At 41.1% G+C, this 25,303-nt stretch overlaps 1 protein-coding gene across 5 annotated transcripts in view; it reads left to right on the plus strand.

Moving 5' to 3' along the window:
- The window catches only part of RNF144B (ring finger protein 144B), a 113,341-nt gene that overhangs the window by 37,167 nt on the left and 50,871 nt on the right, over window positions 1-25,303 (plus strand). For 4 of the 5 annotated variants that reach the window (XM_059688743.1, XM_059688741.1, XM_059688745.1 and 1 more), the window contains exons 3-4: window positions 8,372-8,476; window positions 19,300-19,360. In XM_059688743.1, coding sequence (XP_059544726.1) covers window positions 8,372-8,476; window positions 19,300-19,360 — 166 coding nt within the window. The remainder of the gene's footprint in view (window positions 1-8,371; window positions 8,477-19,299; window positions 19,361-25,303) is intronic. The other variant, XM_059688742.1, reaches the window with a different exon arrangement.

Here is a 25,303-nt window from a genome sequence, read left to right on the forward strand (position 1 = left end):
CTTATAGTTGAACCTTAGTGTGGCAATAGGCAATATATAAGTAATATTAGATAGTGGTAAGTGCTATGAAGAAAAATGCAACTAGGTAAGGAGGCCTGATAGGGGAGGGAAGGCTGGCCTGTTTAGCCATGGAAGGCCTATCTAAGGAGGTCATTGAATAGAGCCCCGAGTAAAGTGAGATTGAGTCATCTAGGGAAAGAGCATTCCAGGGAAGGGAAATGGCACAAGAAAGGCCTTGTAACAGGAGCAAGTTTGACATGTTGAAGAAATAGTAAGAGGGAATGTGGTAGAAATGAACTCACGGCAGTAGTTGGTAGAAAATTTAGGACCTTATGAGCCATGATAAGGAGTCTGAGAGGCAATCTAAATGAGATGCACATTCTCCCTAGCTGGTTTGGCTCAGTGGATAGAGCGTCAGCCTGTGGACTGAAGGGTCCCAGGTTCAATTCTGGCCAAGGGCACATGCCCTGGTTGCAGCCTCAATCCCCTATAAGGGGCGTGCAGGAGGCAGCCTATCAATGATTCCCTCTCATCATTCATGTTTCTCTCTCTCTCCCTCTCCCTTCTTCTCTGAAATCAATAAAAATACATTACCAAAATAAAAAGCTTTAAAAAATAAATAAATGAGATGCACATTCATTGGAGGTTTTGAGCAGAAGAATAAGATATGATTTACATATATATTTAATATGTTTTTATTATTTCAGAGAGAGGAAGGGAGAGGGAGAAGGAGATAGAAACATCGATGAGCGAGTAACATCAATTGGCTGCTTCCTGCATGCCCCCCATTGGGGATCGAGCCTGCAACCCAGGCATGTGCCTTGTTGGGGAATCAAACCATGACCTCCTCATCCATAGGACGATGCTCAACCAACTGAGCCACACTGACTGTACATGCTTTATATTTCTAAACGATGTACATAAAGAGCACCTTGACTGTTGTGTGGACTAGAAGCCAAGAGACCAGTGAGGAAGCTATTGTAGGGTCCTTGAAATAGGTGGTGATGATTTGAATTGCAGTGGGAGTGGTGAGAGTGGTTAGATTTGGGGCATGTTTTGGTTGAGCTTTGGTTGAGGAAAAGAAGAAGAATTAAAGATATTAATTCAGTTAAGGTTTTTTTTTGTTTTTTTTTTTTTGGTGTGTGTGTGTTTTCTTTTGCTAAGCAACTAGGTAATTGGTTCAATTTGTGCTTCCCATTGGCCAAGTCTCCCTGGAACCTGGGAAATATATTCTCTGGATTATAGAGCAGAGCAGGGAAGTGGTTATGTCTAGTAAATGAGGTGACCAAAAAGTGCAAAGGGAGAAGGGAGTTTGCTAGATACCATCCTGCCATTTCGGCATTGAAAAACCAAGTTGAGAAAAATGAACAAGGTTGAGAAGGAATGGCAGAGAGGAAGCATAGAAGGAAAAATCAGAGAAGTGTGGAATTCTGAAGGGAAGGGAAGAGAAGAGACAATTTCAAGAAAGTAGAGTGAGTTAAGTGTGTCTTATGGCTGAGCGGTCAGGAAGGAAGAACATGTGTGTTGGATTCAGTGGTATGGAGGTCACTGGCATCTTTGGACAGCCACATCAGTTAAGTTGTGATGGTGTTGGTGAAGGAGTGAGGGAAGTGAGGGTAGACAACTGTTTTAAATACTTGACTGTGAGGAGGAGAGGAGTGAAAGTCAGTATCTAGCCAGGAAAAGGAGTAAGGGAGGGCTGTTTTATTATTTTTCTTAGACTAATATAGTTTTGGACATGTTTCACTGCTGAAGAAGGACCCAGTAGAGATGGGGAAATTTCAATACATAAGAAAGAAAATAGATAATCAATAGGGTAAATATTCTGGAAGGCAGGAGGGAATAGGAACTAGATAATAGTGGAGTTGGCCCTCGAAGGCAGAGTTGGCTCCTGTGTGTCAAGAGGAAAGGGAGGAAGGATGCAGGTGGATTGGGTTTATATGGCTTAGAGGTTGGAGCTGAAGAAGTTTTCCACAAAGCTGGTAGGTGGTAGAGTCAGCCTTCCAACTCCCACAGACGTCTGAGTGTCTGCCGTGTGCCAGATCCTGTGACAGATGTTTCTAGGGAATATAAAGAGGAATAAGATATGATCCAGACCCTGAAGGAACTCCTGGACTATTGGGGAGACAGCCTAGTTCACAGGCCCCTGCAGGGCAGGGTGATAAGCGCTGCACTGTTGACATGTATGACATCATTCAATTGTTAACATCTGGTGTTACTACCTAAGTTAGGATGGAAATATTGGGAAGTAGGGACGAAGAGCCAAATCTTCTGGAGAAGAGGGAGAGGGGTGTTTGTACAGTTTATAAAATTCTTGTTGGATAGTCTGATATTCTGGTAAGTCCCTGAGGGAAAATGTCATATAACAAGCTGTGTTGCCACTGAGAATCACAGTGTTCCCTTCCTTTTGATGGATTTACAGGGTTTCCTTTTGAAGGGAAAAATAATTGAAACTCCAATACTGAGCTACTTTAAAATTACTTTTATTATAGTCTCACTTAAACTTATGCAAACATAATATAAGGTACAAGCAAATTTAGACATATCTTTTAAATGACAACATCAGAATCTATACTAATAATAGGGTAATATACTAATTAGATCAGATAGACTGGATGTCTTCTGGACATCCTTCTGGACAAAGCCACAGTGGCAGGAGCTGTGGCAGAGGTGGTTAGGGGTGATCAGGTTGGCAGGGGAGAGCAGTTAGGGGTGATCAGGCAAGCAGGCAGAGGTGGTTAGAGGTGATCAGGCAGACAGGGGAGCAGTTAGAGGCATCAGGCAGGCAGGCAGAGTGGTTAGGGGCGATCAGGCAGGCAGGCAGAATGGTTAGGAGTGATTAGGCAGGCAGGCAGAGGGGTTAGGGACGATCAGGCAGGCAGGCAGAGGGGTTAGGGGTGATCAGGCAGGCAGGCAGGTGAGCGGTTAGGAGCCAGTGGTCCCTGATTGGAGAGGGTGCAGGCCGGGCTGAGGGACTCCTCCACCCAATGCATGAATTTTGTGCACTGGGCCTCTAGTAAATGTATAAGCTGCATATTAACTAAAATTATAGACCAACAAAATTTGAGTTAACATTAGTGTGATGGATGATGTTTAGTTTCCACTAAATCACTTTTTACAGTTAGGCTGAGTTTGGTGTGTTCCAATAACAAGGGGTAATTCAATGATCTGGTGACTCTTCTATGTTGGAATCACTAAGAATCTTGACATGTACAGCTTTCACTGGGTCCAGATACTTCCATAGCTTTTTCATCTGCCTGTGACAATGAGAGCATTCTTATTTGGCAAAGCAGTGAGGACTTGAAGAAGTATGAACATTGAAATGGAATAGAAATGGTGTTTTCCTTGAGTTGGTTCAAAGTATGCTTTTATTAATATTACTAAAGAAACATAAAATGGATAAAAAATCTTGTGATGGCGGGCTCTTGGGCTCCCACGAATACACCTTTGCACCCAGTTTGAAAAGTACTGTGCTAGCTGGGTGTCAGAGTGCTGTGAGAGCCGATGGGCTGGGCACTGTTCCAGATGGAGGAACAAGACAAGGAAGGCTTTCTGAATATGAGATGCTTAAGGATGAAGACTGTAAAATTCTGGTCCCTTTTTAACTGTGCTTATGGCTTGTTGTTTGATTTGGGACTTCTCTTTAATCCTCCGGTGCCAGGTTTTCCTGTCAGTACTCTGATGTCCTATGTGGTTGGCAAAGGCGTAGGAAGGTGATGCCCGTCACTAGTAATATATTTGTGAAAAGCCAAGGTTTCTGAAAGTGGATTTATAATAAAACTTTGTAAGATAATACTATACCAGGAAACAAGTTGTCTAGCTATAGATTATTGATTTCTTTGAAAATTTTCAAACTTTTATACATTTCAAACCAGCATGCTTTGTTAAAAGGCTTTTTGAATTATGAGAGATACACCATCTTGAGTTCATTAATAATTTAAGTCAACAGCATCCAGCAAAGATTTTATTTTTGGATCATGTGTAGAGATCATAGTCTGAACTGGAATAAACAGAGTATTGGCCTAAATATAAGATGTTATTTAGAACACTCTTGAGACATTATGATGTAATTGTGTACTGAAGCAGAGAAATGTTAGTATGCATTTTGTTAAATATTTATTTTAGTGTATAGCATTGTGCCAGGAGTGATAAAAAGCAAACTTTTATACCCAAGGTACTTTCCTCCTCATCACCCTCCTTCCCATCGATGGCTGCGTGAGGCCTGAGAAACCCAAGGTCAGTAGTGCACCAACTCCGCTGCAATCCAGGTGGTCTGCCAGTCCTTCTTGGACCTCAGAACCCCAGCATCTGCATCTAGAAGCATCCAAGATCAATTTAAACTTCAGCTAATAGTACACATTACCTCCTTCCTTCCATCAATATGTATTCTCCTCCCACCTCCCCACCCCACCATCATGAAACTCATTTCTGGGGGTTGCATCGTTTGGGGACTTTTATTTCTGCATGCCTACCTGTACTTCAGAAACAGCTATTCTGTTCTCCAATTATACTTTACTAGAGGACCATGTGCACTGGGAGGGTCCCTAGTGGCTGCCAGCCAGGGCCTCCCTCCCTTCCCCCGGCTGGCCTGCTCCCTGGTTAAACTCCCGGAAGAACTCGGGTTGAGGGGACAATTTGCATACTGCCCTTTTATTATATAGGATGTTTGCATACCTGTTTTTACTTTTCATGGTATTTTCATGTATTTACCCTCATGAAGGACTCTATTTCTGTAAGAGGAGGCCCAGCAAGTGGTATTGTCCCACTTTATAATCGAAAATGTTATAGCTGGAGACGTTAATGACTTGCCCAAGATGCTGAAGAAAACGAGTTTGTACTTCAATCTTAATTGTTAGAATCCAGTTCCCTTCACTATTCATTGTAATGCTCTATTTCTTAGAGAAAATTTTAAAGAAAGGTATAAAATCTAGTGACAGAGAATGAGCAATTTTAGAGTAAATATATATGTATATATGTATATTATTTTGGGTGGATCTCTTAGGAGCTTTGTCTAAATGTTGTAGCCCTTTTGCCTTGTCCAGCTAATAGATGAGAACACCTATAAAGAAAGCCCTTTGGGCTCTAACTGTTGTGGCTCAGTTGGTGGAGTGTTGTCCTATGTACCGAAAAGTTGCTGGTTTGATTCCCAGTCAGGACACATGCCCAGGTTGCAGGTTCAATCCTCCTTTGGGGTGCATTTGGAAGGCAGCCGATTGAAGTTTCTCTCTCATATCGATGTTTTTCTCTCTCTCCCTCTCCCTTCCTCTCTCTTTCAAATCAATAAAAACATTTTTTTTTTAAAAAAGAATGCTTTTTGGTACATTGGAAAATATGTACCTGAAAGGGGTCTAGGAAAAACCTCTTTTTGGGAAGGTCTCACTGTACATAATTCATAGGCTCTCAGAGCTGGAAGAGATAATACAAGTCATCTGGCTCACTGGGTGTTTGATGTTAAATTCTTGGTTAGATCTCTTTTGAATCCTTGAGGGCTGTGGAGTGATTTTGAGGAACGGTCTTTATTATACTAGGACATGGCACTTCATGGCCTAAAGAATGTTACGTTCTATCAAACTAATGAAGTGAAATGTTGACAATCTAAAAGACAAGTGTTTTCTTTCTTTCTTTGGTCATCAGGATATTTGAGATGTTCTATTTGAAACATTTCCTATAGATTTTGTTAGCTGTTTTGAAAATTACATATTTAGACATTTGTTTAATGCTATTGTTTATTGCAATATAATTTTTTTTCAATGCGACTAAATGATGATTGTTTTTCCTTTTCTCTTTCTGTGTTCCTCTGTGTTTATTTATAAACTAGATGCCAGTCTCTTCTGGAATTGTTTGGTTTGTGTAACATGCACAGGGGTTCATGGGTATGTTTTCAGTATTTTTGTGCTTTAGCCAGAGATTTTGAAGAAGAGAGGGAGAGTTCAAGATTAAATTTTTAGTGCAAGCTAATAGAAGACATATCATGAACCTAAGGTACTTGAAAATTTAATAAGAAGCAATAACTAGAGTTGGTTGTTTTCCCTCTTTGCCTTAGAATAGAAATGCAGGCCCCTAGTGATGGAGTGTAAGTGCCTGCACTAGAGCATTACTTAGCAACCGGTACTTACAAATTTCTTTCTAGAACCAGTGTTTCTTAGCATTTAACAACAGAGTAAATGGAATTTATATAATTACACCCTGTCATTGGTTGTATACAGCTCTAACCTCTCTCCTAAAATCATGGGTCATGTAATATTGTGGCCAGGAAAGTACTTGTGGGAAGCTTAAAAATTCATTGGTTTTATGTATTGTGGTTACAGTGTACCTAAGAACATTATATTGGCAAATAGTACATTCATTGTGAACTCTTGGGAAAGCTTAGATTCAATTTTATAAATTTTCAATACAAGTGGAAATTAATTTGAAAATATTTTTTGTAATTCTTCAGCTTTCCTTGCATGAATTTAGCATAATTTATTTATGTGTTCTTCTATTTTGGATACTTAGGTTATTTTCCAGTGGGGTGTTTTTTTCTGTGAATCGCATCATAGAAAAAGCTTGACTCCTTGGAGAAGGGAGTTATTAACTATTAGAAGAGATGCAAATCTGGTTTAAATGGTTTGCCCTAGTCATTGATTCATTAGTACATCGTAACAGCAATTTCAGTCAGATAAATACATGATTATTTTTCTGAAATACAATCATAATGTGAGTTTTAATTTCAGATGGAGAAAATGAATAAAGATGGTCAATGAAAGAATTAGGTTTCATAATTATGTCATCAGTATTCTAACCATAAAATTTATTTAGTAGTTAAGTTTTTATAAAAGGTTGGTGCAACAATAATATTTTTAATGTAGCAGATTGATACATAGATGTGTAATTTTGAAAGATACAAGTTCAATTATAAATAACTAGAGGCCCAGTGCATGGATTTGTGCACCAGTGGGGTCCCTTGACCTGGCCTGCTGGGATCAGTGGACCTCTGCACTGCCGCAGCCCGGCCTTACCTGACAGCTCGTTGGGCTCCAGCCCACTGTCCACATCGATCCCGCGCAGCACGAAGTAGTGCGCGAAATGGCAGGTGGCCGGGGAGGAGCCTGAGCCGGGCTGGGCACCACACTGCTTCCACGCATCCTGGTCCCACTGTGCCTGCCGCTGCTCGGGTGTGCAGGGGGAGTGTCCGCTGGAGAGGCTTGCACTGCTGCAGCTGTGCTCACTAGCCGTGAGTCTAGAGTCTGGTACCAGTCTGTTAGCTGAGTGGCACTCCCACTGTGGGAGCACACTGACCACCAGGGAGCAGCTCCTGCGTTGAGCGCTTGCCCCCTGGTGGTCAGTGCGCATCATAGCTACCAGCCGGTCGACTGGTCGCACGGTTGTCTGGTTGTCCAGTCGCTTATGCTTTTATATATATATATATATAGATGATCACTTTGTAAGAGTCATTAATTCATTGAGTAGCTTATGTATTTTGGGGGTGTCTTTTTCAAATATTGGAGTTTGATTTTTTTCCCATCATGCTTATATCAATGAGCTGGCCAATTATGAGCAAATTACTAGAAATTGAGAAGCCAACTTACAGATTTCTTAAGAGCATTATCTTCTGAAACTATGGCCTTCAATTTCCTGTGGGCATGTGGGGTGGGTTGCAAGGGAGCAGAGAGGAGTTAATGCTATATCAGTCTCTCACCTACCTTCTTAGTCTGACTCACATCTCCATCCACTGCCTAAGAATCAGGTGCAACAGGCAATGAGTAGATCAAATTGTCCTTGGTATCCTTACTGTTCCCTTCTCACCTCTCCCTCCCTTCTGGGTTTCTGTTTTCCTATTAAATTCTTCCTTAACCAGGTTGTACTCAAACCTCCTCATCACAGCATTCACCAAGGCCCATAGTTGTCTCCCAAATTGTCTTTTCCAGGTGTATTTGCTGTTAAGGGTGTTCCAGATAAGTCATTGACTTAATTTCATTTTGTTTCTGTTTGGCTAGCTCAGCACAAGGGTCACAGTTCTATTTCTGGGCAAACTTTGAGGGAGAGGACCACTAGGTAAAAATTAAACTGGGAAGTCAAATAAGTTTTTAAAAAAAAAAGAAAGAAAGAAGGCTTTCCCCTATCTATGGTGAGTAAAATGTGAGCCTACAGGAATTTGCTGCCTTGAATAAACCCAGTTTTCTTACGATGAAGTCATACCAAATTGCCTGTCTCTGCATTCTTTCCAAAGTGATAGGTCTTAGCATTCACACTTGTGATAACTTATGTTTTCTGAGTACAAGACCCCCAGGACTGCCAAGTAAGGAAGAAGAGAGGCAGTGGTGGTTTTGTAACCTTTGTGCTACTGTAATGCAGCAGGTAATGGTCTGTCTTTTTTCTTCTTAACTTCCAGTGCCTGAAACAGTACATGCAGCTGGCAATCAGAGACGGATGTGGGTCTCCCATCACTTGCCCTGACATGGTGTGCCTAAACCATGGGATCCTGCAGGAAGCTGAGGTATGGATGAGTGCCATGATCTTCCCTGCTTTCCTCTTGACATTATTTCCTAGGATCTTGACTCTATGTACTTCCCTAACAGAGAGTCTAGAAACAAAAGACAGAGATGAATTTTTTAAAGCAGTACTTTATTGCTACTCACCTTTGGATTCTTTGTACAAACTTTTAAAGCTGCTATTTACCTCAATTCTATTTATAAAGGCTCTCTGAATAGGTAGGCAAAGGTGAAGAAATCAAATTTACCAAATGTGAGGTTCGGAGGCTGAATAGTGAGTGGTCTTGTGATCTTTCGTACTTTGAAGATAATCAGACAGCAGGTTAGCCACAGTTACAGACAATAAACTAGAAGGTAGCCTGAGTTGAGCCATTTTTAAAGAGCAGAGAAAGGCCTTTCATTTAATATTTATCAGGCATCAGAAATGTCTTTCTTTTTTCCGTGAGTTCTTCCACCATTTTTTAAAGACTGTGATATATCCCTTTCCTTTGTTTCTTCAGTCCCTGATCAATAACTTGCCCTTAAATCTGCCTTTAATCTTCAGAGCCTGTTCACTGTGAGAAGATAACCAGCTCTTGTCCATTTGTAGGGAGTTGGTAAGCGTCTCAAAGAGGTCCCAAGAAACCCATGAAATAAGTTATTCATTCAGCAAACACGGCACACCTGCTGTTCATTAGGGACTCTTCCGGTGCTTTCATAGCCAGTATACTATCTAATCTTTTCAACAAACTGATAAAACGTAGGACCAGAGGGTTTAAGTAATTTGCCCAAAAGTGCATACATATCTAAAAAAGTAGAAGAGCTAGAAATCTAATGCAGTTCTTCTGACCACCACAATTATAGGGCTCTAAGAGTAGAACCAGGTAGATAATAGAATATATGATAAAGGACTTGCTCATTGGAAGCTGAATAGTGCATGCATGTGTGTAGCTATATATGTATATATGAGTGGATGTGTATGTGAGTGTGTATATGTGCATGTGTGTATATAAATGTTTTGTTTACAGATTCATATACTCTTACATATAATTTTTTGCTTTGTAAGAAAAGCAGTCAGAAAAATGTTATAGGCCACTTCTAATCAGTTTACCTCTGGAGGTCCTGTGTTCAGCTTATGGAATATCAACAAAGTGGTACAAGCGAGGTTGAAGTGTTTTTTAGGGAAGAATCAAAAGAATACATAATGATTTAGAAGTGATTCATTTTAAGAAAATCATGAATTAATTGTTTTTTTAAAAATAAAAATGTAATATTGAATATGTAAAGCTCTAGTGAGAAATACTGCTTACTTTTGTGTGAGTAATGGGCAGAACAAAGTTAAAGTGGGGAAAGATTAGGTTAGACACCAAGAGTACTAGTCATCTATGCAACCTGCAAATAGTTTTTAAAATGAGACCCAGGTATTCCGGATCGTCTTTCTATGCATAATCCTTCCAAGAAAGATGCTTCCTTTTTGACTTCTCTGATGTTTGATCAGTAGTGAACAAGTGTTTACTAAGCGTGCACAGTGTGCCCGGTACGCGCCAGGACAGAGAGGTAAATGAGACAGGCCCAGTGCTGTTTATGCTCATGGTAGCTCCTGACCCAGCAGAGAGATGTTAAATTGACTATAAAAGGGAAAAGCATGACATGGAGCAGGCAGCAAGAGCTGTATTTTGTATGAAATTTTACTTAATTCATGTATGCAAAATCTACTAAATATAAGTGAAAATGAATGGCTTGGTGAAGCTTCAAAACAAGCCTTTGAAATGAATCACAGTCTTATATTCTACACCTGTGCTGCCTGAGCCAGTAGCCACTGGCTTCATGTGGCTATTGACAATGAAATTAATTAAAATTAGATAACATAAAAAATTCATTCTTTTGGTTGTACTAATCACATTCCAAGAGCTCAGTAGCCACATGTGGCTCGTGACTACCAGATTGGATAGCAAAGAACAGAACATTTCCATCATAGCAGAAAGTTCAATTGTATAGTGTTGGTCTAGATTTTTATATGACTAGTAAACACGAGCCATCAACACTTTGGATATCAAATGTCAGGGCTAATGTGAGTAAAGGCCATCATTTATCTCACAGTTCTCTGGAACAAAGCTTAGTAACTTTTGTGATTTTCTTAGTATAGACATTTTCTTCCACATTTCCCGGCGGTTGTCTTCTACTTTTTAATCCTTACCCTTTCCCCACTGGACCTATTCTCATTCACGCTTTCCTAGTTCTGATTCCATTTACCCAGTTTTACTCTAAAGACAATTTTACTTTAGGCTGTGTTAAAACCAAACAAACCCATGGTGGCTCTTAAAAATTATAAAAGGGTATTTGAAAAAATAAAACAAAAACATTGCAAATGAAAATATGGTATTTATTAAATTCTCTAAAGTCCGTTTCCCATTCGATTAGTAAAGAGGACCTGAGGGTGTGAATTGACCTTTCTGTACGTATTGGTCTTGCTAAGAGCATGGCTGAAGATGGGCAGGAATGTGCGGTAATCATGTTCTTAACTAACTTGCTACAATTGTATTTTCAGAGTATAAAAAAGAGTGATGGTGGTGATTGTCTTTGATTTTGAATTGAGAAAGGAATAGATTATGTTGGAGATATTGGTAGCTTCATTAGTTTATATGGGAATAGTCCTTTCAATGCAAATAACACATGCACACATGAACTTGGACTGTAGTGCCTTCCTTTCTGATTTCCTTTACATCAAGCTTTCCTCATATATAGTTATTATTATAATACTAGAGGCCCAGTACACGAATTCGTGCACCAGTAGGGTCCCTTGGCCTGGCCTGTGGGATCGGGCCAAAACCGGCTCTCCAAAATCCCCCAAAGGGTCCCAGATTGTGAGAGGGCGCAGGTCAGGCCGAGGGACTCCACCAGTTCACTATCGGGGTTGGGGAGGGATGCAGGAGGTTGACCAGCCGGGAAGGGACTGCGGGAGGGATCCAGGGCGTGTCTGGCCCATCTTGCTCAGTCCCGATTGGCCGGACCCCAGCAGCAAGCTAACCTACCAGTTGGAGCGTCTTCCCCCTGGTGGTCAGTGCACGTCATATTGAGTGGTCGAGCAGCCTTGGCATATCATTAGCATATTACACTTTGATTGCTTGAACAGATGACTGGACACTTAGCATATTAGGCTTTTATTATATAGGATAGAGCTCTTCTACACTAATAAAAGAGAAAAATGGTAATTGGCGTACGACGATACCCTTTTCATTGGCTAATCAGGGCTATATGCAAATTAACTGCCAACTATGATTGGCAGTTAACTGCCAACTATGATTGGCAGTTAACTGCCAACTAAGATTGGCAGTTAACTGCCAACAAAATGGCGGTTAATTTGCATATGTAGGCACAATGCAGGGAGGCGAAAGGGAAAGCAGGAAGAAGCCCCCTGCCACTGACAGTGATCGGAAACCCGGGGGGAGCTAAGAGCTGGGGGGCAGCCCAGCCATGATCGGAGAATCAGGCGCCTTTGCCGCCCTGGCCAGTGATAGCAGGAAGTAGGGGTGGAGCCAGCGATGGGAGCTGGACACGGTCCAAGCTGGCAGTCCCGGGAGCTAGGGGTCCCTTGCCTGGGCCTAAAGCGAAGCCCACGATCGCGGGGCCGCTGCAGCTGCGGGTCCCCGCTGCCCGAGCCGGATGCCTCAGCCAGAGGCGTTAGGCCTGGGCAGGGGCGGAGCCTGCAACCGTGGGGACCTGGGGGTCCCCTGCCCAGGCCTGACACCTCTGCCGGAGGCCTCAGGCCTGGTCAAGGGGCCGATCCGGTGATTGGTGATCGGAGGGTGATGAGGGTCAACTCCTCTGGCCGAGGCATCAGGCCTGGGTGGGGGGCGGAGCCGGGGATTGGGGGGATATGATGGTCCCCTTGCCCAGGCCTGAAGCCTGGGTCAGAGGCGTCAGGCTTGGGCGGGGGGTGGAGCAAGCAATCAGAGGGAGATGGGGGTCCCCTGCCCAGGCATGATTCCTGGGCCAGAGGACTCAGGCCTGGGCGGGGGCCAGAGCCAGTGATCGGGGGGAGATGGGGGTCCCCTGTCCAAGCCTGACACCTCTGGCAGAGGCGTCAGGCCTGGGCAAGGGGCCGATCAGGCGATCGGAGGGTGATGGGGGTCTATGCCTCTGGCTGAGGCATCAGGCCTGGGCAAGGGGCAGAGCCAGCAATCAGAGGGGTCTGGGGGTCCCCTGCCCAGGCCTGATGCCTGGGCCACAAGCATCAGGCCTGGGCTGGGGGCAGAACCAGTGATGGGGGGAAATGAGGGTCCCCTGCCCAGGCCTGATGCCTGGGCCAGAGGCATCAGGCCTGGGCTGGTGGCAGAACCAGTGATGGGGGGAAATGAGGGTCCCCTGCCCAGGCCTGACGCCTCTGTCAGAGGCGTCAGGCCTGGGCAAGGGGCCGATCCTGCGATTGGAGGGTGATGGGGGTCAATGCCTGAGGGCTCCCAGTATGTGAGAGGGGGCAGGCTGGGCTGAGGGACACCCCCCCCCAACACCCAGTGCACGAATTTCATGCACCGGGCCCCTAGTAATATAAATATTATTGAATACATCACAAGGGGGCGTATTCATATTATGCTTGACTGGATTGTACCTCCATGTTCTGCCTTTAAAAAATGTTGAATTCTTCAGGTAATGCGTAAATATACTTTGCTTGTTAAAAATAATTCTGGCTAAGGCTTAAGTTCCCTTTGTCCTGCTATTTATATTACAAGACAGGGTTCTTCATTATTTATTGTCTTAGAAAATGCTTGTAAGTATAACATTTCTTCATCTTCAAAAGACACAAGGAATTTAAGCTCTTTCCTTCAAATGCTTCACTGCATGGATCTAGTTCACACCCTTGGCTGTGCTCTGTCTGCCTCCTGCAGGCTTTAGGTCCTGCCTGCCTTCTTAATGCTTTCAAATTGGCTCAGCTGGGGCTCTGCCTCATTTATCAGAAACAGCTTCATCAGCAAAGTGTTGAATGCCCAGTTGCAGAACTCCTTGCTTATGTAGGAAATGGTAGAAAAGGCAGCTTCCTCTTCAATGTCATGGAAGCTGCGGGGAGGTCCTGCTACTGGAGAGCTCGTGCCCCTGGAGCTGCTCCATTGGATCCAGGGAAAAGTAAAGCCTGCCTTCCTTGTGTCATCTGGTCCTTTCAGCTGTTGCTCTGCAGGGCATTTCTGATATACTTGATGCAGGGTTCTTGTCCAACGTGGAATTATGAAAGGCAGGACACAGACTGTTCTGACAGCATCACTGCATTCAGGGAAGGCCTTTGCTCGAAGTCAGTAGCCTTGGGAATGAGGCAATGACTACTTTAAGCAGGTCCCTTACAGTCTTAGGAAAGGAACGTATCATCACTTGCTGGGAGAGCCTGGGCCATTGGTCGGGACCATGTAAATTTGAGTGGTGAGTACCTACCATGACATGGCCTGAAGGATGGAACCTCTCCTCACTGTCAGCCGGCAGTGGACGCCCAGAACAGCTTCTCACCCACCAACCCTCCTTTCAAGCTCAGGGCACTGAGCGACCAGCCTGCCTTTTACTGCTGGTGTCACAGCAGGCACCAGAGGAAAGAAAGCTGCTCTCGCCAAGAATGGGGGCTCCAGAATTCTGTAGGACGGGACTTAGGGTGGGGCACTCTGGAAGACTAGGATAGGGGATGGTTGGGTTGGGGGTGCAGTACTAGGGAATTTGAAGGTACATTTGTAAAATAAAGACAGTTTTTACTCATACATACTGCATGCTCATTGAGGGTGGCTCCTGGATTTTGAGATCCAAATGGTCCCCCCAAATCACCCACTGGCACTGCCTGCACTTGCCATCTCTTATTATTACAGCGTAGAGCTGGGGCAGAGGGAAGAGGAGGGTGCCCAGGCAAGTGGCCATATCTCTGTTACTGAGGTTCAGGATCTGAAGAGGATGGGGTTAGGTCTGTCTATAATAATGACCTTTGGCTGCATTACATGTTGGCTGGAGAAGAGTAAAACTTTGAAGTGGAGAAGGATAGAGGAATCTGCAATGCCAGAATCAATAGATAGCTTTGAGGTTCTTAACTGAAATTTGTTCCAGAACATTTAAAAAAATTGTTTAAAAACTGCATATAAGTGGAGAATAGTGTTTCTAAGCTTCTTCTTTAACTAAGGGCAAATGTGAGAAGACTAAGCAGCAATGGGTCGAACGTGTCCCATGGATGTGCACATAGGCATGTCGCTTTTAGACTAGATGAGCTGGGGGAAAGGCAGGCAATGTTGTGGGAAGCAGGACTGAGGCCTCTGCAGAAGGGGCAGAAAAAGAGCAGCAAACCCACCCTCTGCAGGAAACTGTGAAAAAATTCCTGGCCCTGGAATTCCAGGACCCCCCCATCCTTCACTTTCCCAGTGGGCCCTGCCATCTGGCTCTCAATGATGCCCTCTTGTTTCTTCATCCAGGATTTGAAACGTAGTATGTAGGTAAGGAGATGAGCTTGGTTTACTCAGGTGAATGGGTAAATGGGCCGTTTTTCTGTTTCTGTTAGGAAATAGTTATTTTCTGGGTTGAGATAGGAAACATTCTTAGTTTCTGTATTATTGTGATAAAACACTTATCCTTTAGACTAGTACTGTTTCTCTTGCCAGTATTTTTGCAAGTCATAACACCTCAAGATTTGTAATGATCTACAAGAGGTCAATTCCATCTCCAGATATAGTGATCCGTTGTATTTCATGTTCAACCTGGTTTTTTAATTTTTAAAAGCAACTCTAGCAGAGGTATAATTTAAAGGGCCAAACCTAAGTAAAGTCTGGGCTTTTTCACCTTCTCCTGGCTTTCCCTAGCTTCTGGGTTTTAACCATTTCATTAAAAGAAAATATATGTTGTATTTACAATATTTCTTCCTTATAGCAGAATTCTAATGAACAAATAGAGATGGATATAGAAAATCATCATTAAGCAAATAAGCACAGTAATAATTATAGTAGGTAAGAGTTTTTGATAGATACAAAATTAGTTGCCAGAGGTATGATGAGAAACATATTTGCAGAATCTCAAAATATCTATATATATAAAAGCTTAAGCAACTGGCCGACTGGCCAGTAGCTATGACGTGCACTGACCACCAGGGGCAGACGCTCAATGCAGGAGCTGCTGAGCTGCAGTCTCTTGGCAGCGGCGGTTCTCTGGTGATGCACCCAGAACCAGAGAGGAGGGAGCCTGATTCCGGGGTGCATCACCTGAGAACCTCCCTCTCGCAATCCAGGACCCCTCGGGGGATGTTGGGGAGCCTGTTTTGGCCCAATCCCTGCAGGCCAGGATGAGGGCCTCTAGTCTCCCTATAATATTACAAAGAGTGGAGCAACCTGGCAGATACTACCTTGACCAAATTAGAAAGTTAATATCACCAGTAATGAGACAGGTTGTCCTCATTTACCTCCTGATGGCCCAATATTACTTCTGTGATGTTCTTGCCAAAAATGTATAATCTTGACTTAATCATGAGAAAACATCAGACGAAGCCAAATTGGAGAGCAGTGTACAAAATAACTGGCCTGGACTCTAAACATGTCAAGGTCATGAAAGACAAATACAGACTGAGGAACTGCCCCAGATTAGAGAAAGCTGAGGAGACAAGGGAACTGAATGCAAGGTGATGTCCTAAATTGGATCTGGACTGAAAAAAAAAAAAAAAGACATTGTGGGTCAGTTTGTGAAATTTGAATAAGGCCTACAGATTGTTTAATTATTTTGTATCAATGAAAATTTTATTATTTTAATAATTAACTATGATTATGTTAGGTGTTACTAGTAACATTAGGAGAAGTTGGGGGAATGGGTCTTTAGGAACTTTATATAATTGTCGCAACTTTTTTTGAGTCTAAAATTATTTCAAAATAAAGTTAAAAAGGAATGTCCTGGTATGATTTTTGAGTGATTTGGAATTTCTTGGTTGGCAGGAAAAGGATAATTTTATACCATAAGATACCTTTTATAATCTCTTATTCTCTAGGATTTTCATTTTCACAATTAATTTTAGAGGCATTGTGATTCCTTAAAAAAAATTTTTTTTTAAAGGAGTAGTCCAACCTAGCCAATTTGGCTCAGTGTATAGAGCTTCGGTCTGCAGACTGAAGGTTCGATTCCAGTCAAGGGCACATGCCCGGTTGTGGGCTCGATCTCCAGTAGAGGACGTGCAGGAGGCAGCTGATCAATGATTCTCTCTTTTATCATTGATGCTTCTGTCTCTCCCTCTCCCTTTCTCTCTGAAATCAATAAAACAATATATTTTTTAAAAAAGGAGTAGCCCTTTAACCTATTGCCTGATGGAGCCTTCAATAACCATACTAAAACATTCATTCAGTTTTATAATTGTGACAGACCTTGAGCAATAGCGACTTAGTTCCAAATGGCAAGGGAATGGGAATCCAATACTTTGGATCATCATCTTTGAATCTTCTTTAAATCTAAACCAGCTTTCTCTCATCTAAAGCCAGAAGTGTGATAGAAACATTTCAGAAAATTAGCTCTTCTCTGTGAAATACAACCAATGATAAGATCGAGGAGTAGATCTTTCTTAAAACATTATTGCCCCCCCCCCCCCTCAGTCATTTAAGTCCTTTGAGGACAGCTTCTGTGTCGCTTGTTCATTTGTATCCCCAGGCTTCCAGCCATAGTAGACTGTCAACAAGTCCCTGGAGAAGATGCAAGCCTAAGTGGCAGGGGTGGGGAGAGAATGGTGTATATTGGGGCTTTTCTTTATTCCAGAAGTATCAAACATAGTGAAAAGGGATAGACGTGACTTTGTGTGATCACAGAGTTCAATAGAAAAATTGATTTACCTTATTAAGGCTTAATTCTATACAAACCTCGAACCTAAAAAATAATAAATAGGAGATTCAAAGTAGAGTGAAAGACAAAATATATTAGAGACCTCTGACTTTCCTGCTGGCAGTAATACGTCCTCTGGTGAAATTTGTCTTTCTAACTTAACATTAAACATCCAGCTCTACTACTGTTGACTTTTTACTGCATTGATTTCGGTCATTGTTCACAGTAGCATTCCTCCTGTATTTACAATATTTATCTCCTCCTATTTGCTTTGTCTTTTTATAAACTGTTATTGACTTAGCTGTTATATAAATTGCTTGTCATTGAAAAAAATAAGCATTTTTAAGGGTTGATTTTGAGGAGTTTGAAGAAAGTCTTCCTCAGTCCAGAAACAGTTGTAGAAGGTGTAAGAAGAGTATAGAACTGTCCCATAGAATCAAAACCCTCAAATCACTTAAAGGGGGGCGGGGTTTAAAAATAGATTTATAGAATATCACTGAGGTCTCTTGGGCCCAGATGATATCATCTCCCAAGTTACCTTGGCCCAAAAGTTAAAGTAGTATTAGATTATTTGTCCTCCACCTAAAATGAATCATTGACTAAGTCAGTAACTAAACTCTGATCCCCTAATGCCTCCCACGCTTTCACTTGCTTGCAACTTCTGTCTCCAAATGCATTTTATTTGAGGTACCTTGTCTTTTAGGAAAGAAGTCCAGGTAGTATTATAACAGTTGAAACAAAACTGGCTTTCAGTAGAATAAACATGTAAACATACTTTAACAAAATATATGGTAAAAGACTCATAAAATTAACCATAATTTTTTAGTGACTGCTAAAGAGGTTTTACTTAAAGTGCCAGGCGAAAATGCAACATTCTCTCCCCTCCCCCCCTCACAAATGGAACAAAAGTTTATAATGAAATTAAATTTATGTTTTACTTTGCTCTACTTAAAATGGAGAAGACAGAACTTACCTGTTTTGTGGCTTTTCATATATTTAACTAAAGTTGATTCATTTACAAAATAAATGAATGTGTTGTTTATTTTTGTGAGGAGGAGAATTCGACTTTGAATGCCTTCTAAAATGTATTATATTTGTTAAGTACAATTTTAGCTGCCTCATTTTTTTACTCCTGTTTTCTCAAAGCACACTTCTTTCCGTTAGTTGCAAGACCTTTCACCAACATATGTTTTAACCAAAAATATGCAGTACTTTAGAGTCAAAATTGCCAAGGTGTGTCCTATATCAAATTCTTAGATTTTTTTCAGTTATAAATATTTTAAGCCATATCAAAATATTTACATGTTGACATCAATGGTATTGCTATTTTTTAGAATGCCACATTAAGAGCAGTTAGCTTTGCCTGCATCTGACTTTGAAATGCAACTAAAAGTAACTAATCTGCAGTGCTATTTGGTTAGCTATGAATCCTTATTTATGAACCTTTGGTCCACATTGCTATCAGAAATGGAAATGGGAGCCTAGACACAAGCAACATCTTCAGCTTTTCTTTTCTACCAGGGCATGGATGGCGATGCATGATAATCAAGGGCCTCTTGAAATGATTTTTGTCAGGAGAAGTGATTTGTACGTTGCTTAGAAGGTACTATTCCTTAAGCAACAAATGAAGTTTTCATACTTCCTGACTCACTATCTATCTGACTTTAGTATTTAAGGATTCTAAAGCTAGAACTATAATATTTTTAAAATTTCTTAAATGAATCTAAAGAGAAAAAGAGCATCTTTCACATATGCACACAGATAATTCGGGAAATCGAAAGATTTCATTGTTTGGTCTTAGTAGCTGCTGATTGAAGAATGGAAGGTGATCAGTCAGTTCTGTAACTGGTGCCTTGAGCGACTCCTAGCCCTGGCAGATGGTTGGGGATGACTCAGGGATTGCTGCTTGTGTTGCTGCGCCAAAGACATTTGCAAACTAATTTGTAGAGAGATAATACAGTAAGCCAAACAAGGAGGAATTATAAGGCTGGTAACTTGGGCCTCTGCGATGACTGAAATCTCATCTTTATAATGTGTCTGGTTTCAGATTGCCTGTTTGGTACCTGTGGATCAATTTCAGCTTTATCAGCGGTTAAAATTTGAACGAGGTATGTATGCCCTCTTCTTTTTACCCAATGGTAAATGTGGTTTTACACCTGTCATCTTCCCACTAACCTGCATGGAAGGCTAAGGCAGCTGTGGGCTGTCAACAAAGCCACGAGGGTACATGGAAAGGGGAAAACTGTAATTGCAATACACAATTTCAACTTTCTCAGCCACACCCAGAAAAAATACAGACTCGCAGGAAATAGAACTTTCCTTATATTGGTTTTTAAAGATATGTTTTTATTGATTTTAGAGAGAGATGAAAGGGGAGGGGCTAATATGCATTTCACAGGCGCATCCATCTTTACAGCAGTAATAACCATCCCTACGTGAGGCACACATGAAAAATCATTGGCCAAGACTCACTTTCCCCCAGAAAGCGCATGGATAGATGTCGACAGACTTTGCTTATGCCTAGGACTTTTGAATGCTCTTGTGGTGTTCATCCCTACTTGTGATTGGCTTATTTCTTCATTAGCTATGATAATGTATTCAGTCTGGTTACAATCAAGTTGGGCGGGCTTTGTAGCCAAACTGTGCTCTTGCACATCTCTGCTTTGAGGCATTTTAAGAGGACCACATAGTTTTACTCATACATGGAATTTATTTTTTCTCGCAAGTTCTAGGCAGATGCCCCTAAGAGATTCCCATGAATTGACAATTGATTTCATTATTCCTATTTTAGAGATACAGAAACTTACAGTTGAAGAAGTTGAAACTTGCCTAGTATCACATAGACTCTGTCTAAGCTTCCTCACCTAGAAAACTTTTAAAAATTCTATAGTTGTTTTATTGGGGTAAAATATGTCTAACATAAAATTTGCTATTTCACCCATTTGTGTATTTATAAAAAGGCATTTTAGCTAATTAGTATATCCCTAAAATGTAAACAAGGAGGAATAATTATGTTAGAAAATAGACATTTTAAGTAAATTTAAGTTAATTCAGTGCTACACAATAAAGTTTACTTGATTGGGGTACTCTTTTTAAGTTGTACATGTGTCATTGTTACATAATATACTTCATATTCATCTCAAATGCAAGATTTATCAGCTAGGCTATTTTGAGGTCTTGGTTATAAAAATGATTGTTAGTTTTGTCCAGTTCTTATTGCATACCAAGTTCTTTTCTCAGTTTTTAGTTTGTCATCCGGTGTTTCTTTTTTTTTTTTTTTAATACATTTTTATTGATTTCATTATATCAATATGAGAGATGGGGGGAGGGAGAGAGAAAGATAGAAACATCAGTGATGAAAGAGAATCATTGATTGGCTGCCTCCTGCATGCCCCTTACTGGGTTCAAGCCCACAACCCAGGCATGTGCTCTAACCTGGAATCAAACCTGACCTCCTGTTCGTAGGGCAACGCTCAACCACTGAGCTACACCGCCAGGCATCACCCTGTGTTTTAACTGTCCTCTACTTCACTTTACACTTGACTAAGTCTTTGTGAGGAAAAAAATCTGTTGAATGGGTCCAAATCATACAAAGCAGAGAAACACCATTTGGAATTGATCGGTTATTCTGTGAATCCACTTTGCGTCCATCCGTGACTTTCCATTGGCTCTTGCTGTGTTTGTGGCTTTCCCTTTCTGTGTCAGTCTTCCAATATTAGGGACTGAGTTTGGCATGTGCTAGTGATTACTGCTTTACTTTTTTTTTTTTTACTGCTTTACTTTCTACTGCTTCTCAAAACACATGGGTGATGATTAATGCTAGAATTTTGCTTTACTCCTGCTTCCAGAATCTACTTTTTCAAAATAATTTTTTCAAAAATTGGGTTAAGATTATCCATCTCTAGTCCTTAAGGATCTTTTCTATTTTTGTGACCCTGTTTTACTTACTATAACTCCAAGTTCCTTTAGTTCCTTGATAGGTTAAGGTGTCTATTCTTGGCTAGTTATATTATTATATAGTGGTTAGAAACAAACGTTTTAAGCGCCAGATTGTTGTTCTTTATAAAAAAGTGAAGTAAAATAAGGATTTGTTTTCCTTTAATCCTGCTAATCCTGTCCTATTCACTCAGATAGTCAATGCCTACATTTTTATGTAGTGAGCACCTATTATGCACTAAGTACCAAGTGCAGTTCCAGAGGCTGCTTTCATCTTTCCTTGAAAGCCCTCTTGTTCTCAGCATTTTTCACAAGCCTCCTTTCATTTTAGTCATAACATTTATGATATGGCTCTTCAGGTTTCACCTCACTCTTTTATTTGCCCTTGGTGAAATGCTCCCACCCCATCTTTTGTGCCTGAGCAGTAAGGTTTAGTAAGGTTTTGTCTTACCAGAGCTCCCTGTGTGGTTATTTGATGTCCTAGGGCTTTTTTTTTTTTTTTAAGACTGTGACACTTAATGACCTTATCATTAGTTCAGTGTTTTGTTTTTTTTAACACCTCCCATCTCTCATTAGTCATCTTCCTTTTTATAGTTTTTGATCACAAGCCTGTTCTTATTGTGTGTGTGTGGGAGGGTGTGTGTGTGTGTGTGTGTGTGTGTGTGTATGTGTGTAAGCCTGCCTTTCTGGTGTTTTGTGGTAAGTGAATGATTAAGTCTAGGGTTTCCTCCCTAAGCTGGTCTGTGCTTTCTGGTGATAACACTTTCTCAGCTTCGCGATTCCTCTACTTTACCATCCAGTTCTTTCTTGTTGACCAGTTTTAAATCTAAAATAGCACCCTGCCGGTGTTTCAGTTTTCTTTGGAAAATCTGAACTCTCTGCAGGAAGGACATTGATCTGCATGTCGGATGAGATTTCTACAGGGGTCCCGAAGGAGAGGCACATTGTTGAGTGCCACTTCCTGTGCACACTTCTATGTCCTCATCCATAAAATGGGATGAAATGGAGTGATTATCATGGGGCTGCTGTAGAGAATGAGTAACTATTGTGTGTTGGTCACAGTGTGCACTCAGTAAATTATCACAGCTATTGTTATTGTTGTCGTTATTGATCACTACCACCACTAAATCTTCCCTTTCCCCCAGTTTTCTGAACTAAAATAAGAAAGCATCTTCCAGAATCATACCTTGGGCTGAGTGTATAGTGTAATTAATAACTTCTGTTTTCTTTTCAACTTAGTCCCAATTTTTCCCAACATGTTTCCATGCTCGTCGTCCTAGATTCCAGAGAGTTGTATAGAAATTTGATAAACAGTGCTGATTCATTTACACCACCTTATCATACTCATTTTCTCCCTACAGCATGCTGTTACTATAAGCATGAACCCCCTTTCTCTGGCTCCTCCAAGGAGATCATGACTTGTTGAGATGAAGCCTTCTAAGTTTCTGCTTTGAAGAGAAAATGTTCCCATGGTGACAGTGGGAATTAAAGTCTACTTAGTAGCATGATTATCGTTAATGGTGTTCTAGGAGTTAAAAAAGGCCAGACTCCATCATATACTCACTAACCCCATTACACAAACTCCTAACTTCTGTGGGGACTAGGTCATCTAAAAAGTTGTTTCCAAGTTTGAAATTCTGTGGTTGTCTTCAACTATCTTGAGAGCAATGCCTGTGCTGATGGCCACCTCTGCTTGAGTGTATTTCCTGGAGCAGATGTTAATTCTGATCGGTTTAATTCAATTGCATTTTAACTATCTTCCGAAAACCTTTTTCTATGAGATATCAGAAAGCAAATTAACTTTGGCATAATGAAAAATGCAGTGGGTCATAAAAATTAAAAACAGTTTGATTTATTTCAGTTGGTAATTAAATTAGCTTGGGGGCATGGTGTTCCCCACAATAATAAAAACTCATGTGCTGTCTTTATGGGCACAGCCTCACAAATGTAGAGGATGGCAGAGAAACCGCTCATGTGAGTTGAGAGAATATGCTACAGAGTAAGAAACAAACTCTACGTATGTGTTACAGTTCAGGTGGGAAAACCAAAGGGCCCTGAGTTCAATTTTTGAGAAGTGAAAATGGTTATTGATATCAGATATGGTCTTTAGGTCTCATGGCAGTTTTATTTTCTTAGCATGTTTCTACTTCCCAATAATTGTCGGAATACAGAAGTAGAAAGCAGTTTAAATAGCATTTCCTGCCTTGCAAAAATTGCATGAACAAGCAGAGTCTTAGGATCCAACAGTCATGGGGCTTTACTTCAGTAATCCATCGTCATTTTCCTAAGTGCACTCCAGTGCAAGTCTGTGAATTTGTCCATCCCTGATGGTAAATATGTTACAATGAATCACTTTGAAATCATGTTCATTAAAATGTTTGGGGCACTGTTAGGGGCTGATTTATGCAGACTCCTGGTTTCTCTCTTTCTAGATTTCTGAACATTTCTCCATCTCAAAAGCAACAAGAAGTGTTCATCACTACCAGTGCAGAAGAAATTAGTTGAATATTTATTAGTTCACTTTTTTTTTTGCCAACTCTGAAAATTTGAAGGGGAAAGAAACTAGACCTTCAGTGTTTTGGATAGGGTGCATTTTGTTTCTCTGCATAATTACTATTTCCTAGGCCAAAAGCCAGGAGGTAGAATTGAATTTACCATAATAGTAATACAGAAGGTTTTATGTAATCCAGGTTTTATATAACCCAGTGTATCACCTTGGGTTATATGACTACTATAGCCTCATGATAGATCTCTCTGTTGCCACTTTGTGCTAATAGCACCTATTCTTCCTAAGGTAGCCAGAGTAATCTTCTACAAATGGGGATCATATATGGCCCTCCCTTCAATGGCTCCTCATCTTGCTTAGCCCTTATCATCATAATCGGTGATCAGGCCCTTGACTACTACTCCCAAGTAATCTCCTGTGACTCTCCCTCTGCTCACTTAGCTCCTTGTCAAGTTGGACTGCTTTATTATATATGTAAATCTCTCTCTCTTTTTTTTGCATTATTTGGGTAAAAGTTGGAAAGCTTTCAGATCAAAACCATGTGTAGGTTGGCTGCTTATTCATGGTTCTGTCATCAGTCTTGAAAAGACCTATGATTTAAAATGGATGGTGAGTGGATATTTGATCTGGGAGTCCTTAGATCTAAGTTATATACCAGCCTACATTTCTTTGGGCTTAGTATTTGTGAAACAGTTATAAGAGTTTGGATGAAAATATAAATGGTATGGACATACAAGGTAAGACCTTGGAATGCCTGTGTGTCATTATCCCCTTGGTTTTCTAACCAGCCTGTCCCAAAATTTTAGGGATCTTAGACGGCCTATCTCTCTTGGGGTCTGAGGATCTCTGAATCATAGGTTTCCCATTTCTGATTCTATTTGGCCCATCAGGCTCCAATCCCTGTCCCCCAGAATTAAATAAGAAAATATGTTTAAGGCTGCTCTTTTTGATGAAAACCTATAATAAGCACAGGTCCAATCGTTACATTTTCTAGGCAAGACATTACTGGTGACAGTGTTGACTGGACTTTTTCCCTCTGGTACTGAATTTGTAAAATCATTATCTTTAAAACCAAGCTCATACTTAATAGTTTCATTTTCTTTTTGCACCTCCCTTTGGGTTTCTTTGCCTCCTGGGTGGAAATTTTCAAAAATCACAGTCCTACCCTAACCGGTTTGGCTCAGTGGATAGAGCATTAGCCTGTGGACTAAAGAGTCCTGGGTTCGATTCCAGTCAAGGGCATGTACCTTGGTTATGGGCACATCCCCAGTGGGGGGTGTGCAGGAGGCAGTTGATCGATGTTTATCTCTCATCGATGTTTCTGACTCTCTGTCCTTTTCCCTTCCTTTCTGTAGAAAATCAATAAAATATATATAAAAAAATCACAGTCCTTAGGAGATTGAAAACTAGAATCTCATCAGTTCAAAATTTGCAAAATACAGGGTGGGGCAAAAGTAGATTTATAATTGTTCATATGGGAAATAATATAATAACAAATAACACAAGAATAAACTCTGTGGTCCTCATACTCAGAACTATAAGCCTACTTTTGTCACACCCTGTACATTGGTTCAGAAAAAAAGGGGCTATTCTACCCTTCAAATAACAT

This window comes from Myotis daubentonii, chromosome 3 (genome assembly GCF_963259705.1).
Source record: "Myotis daubentonii chromosome 3, mMyoDau2.1, whole genome shotgun sequence".
NCBI lineage: Eukaryota > Metazoa > Chordata > Mammalia > Chiroptera > Vespertilionidae > Myotis > Myotis daubentonii.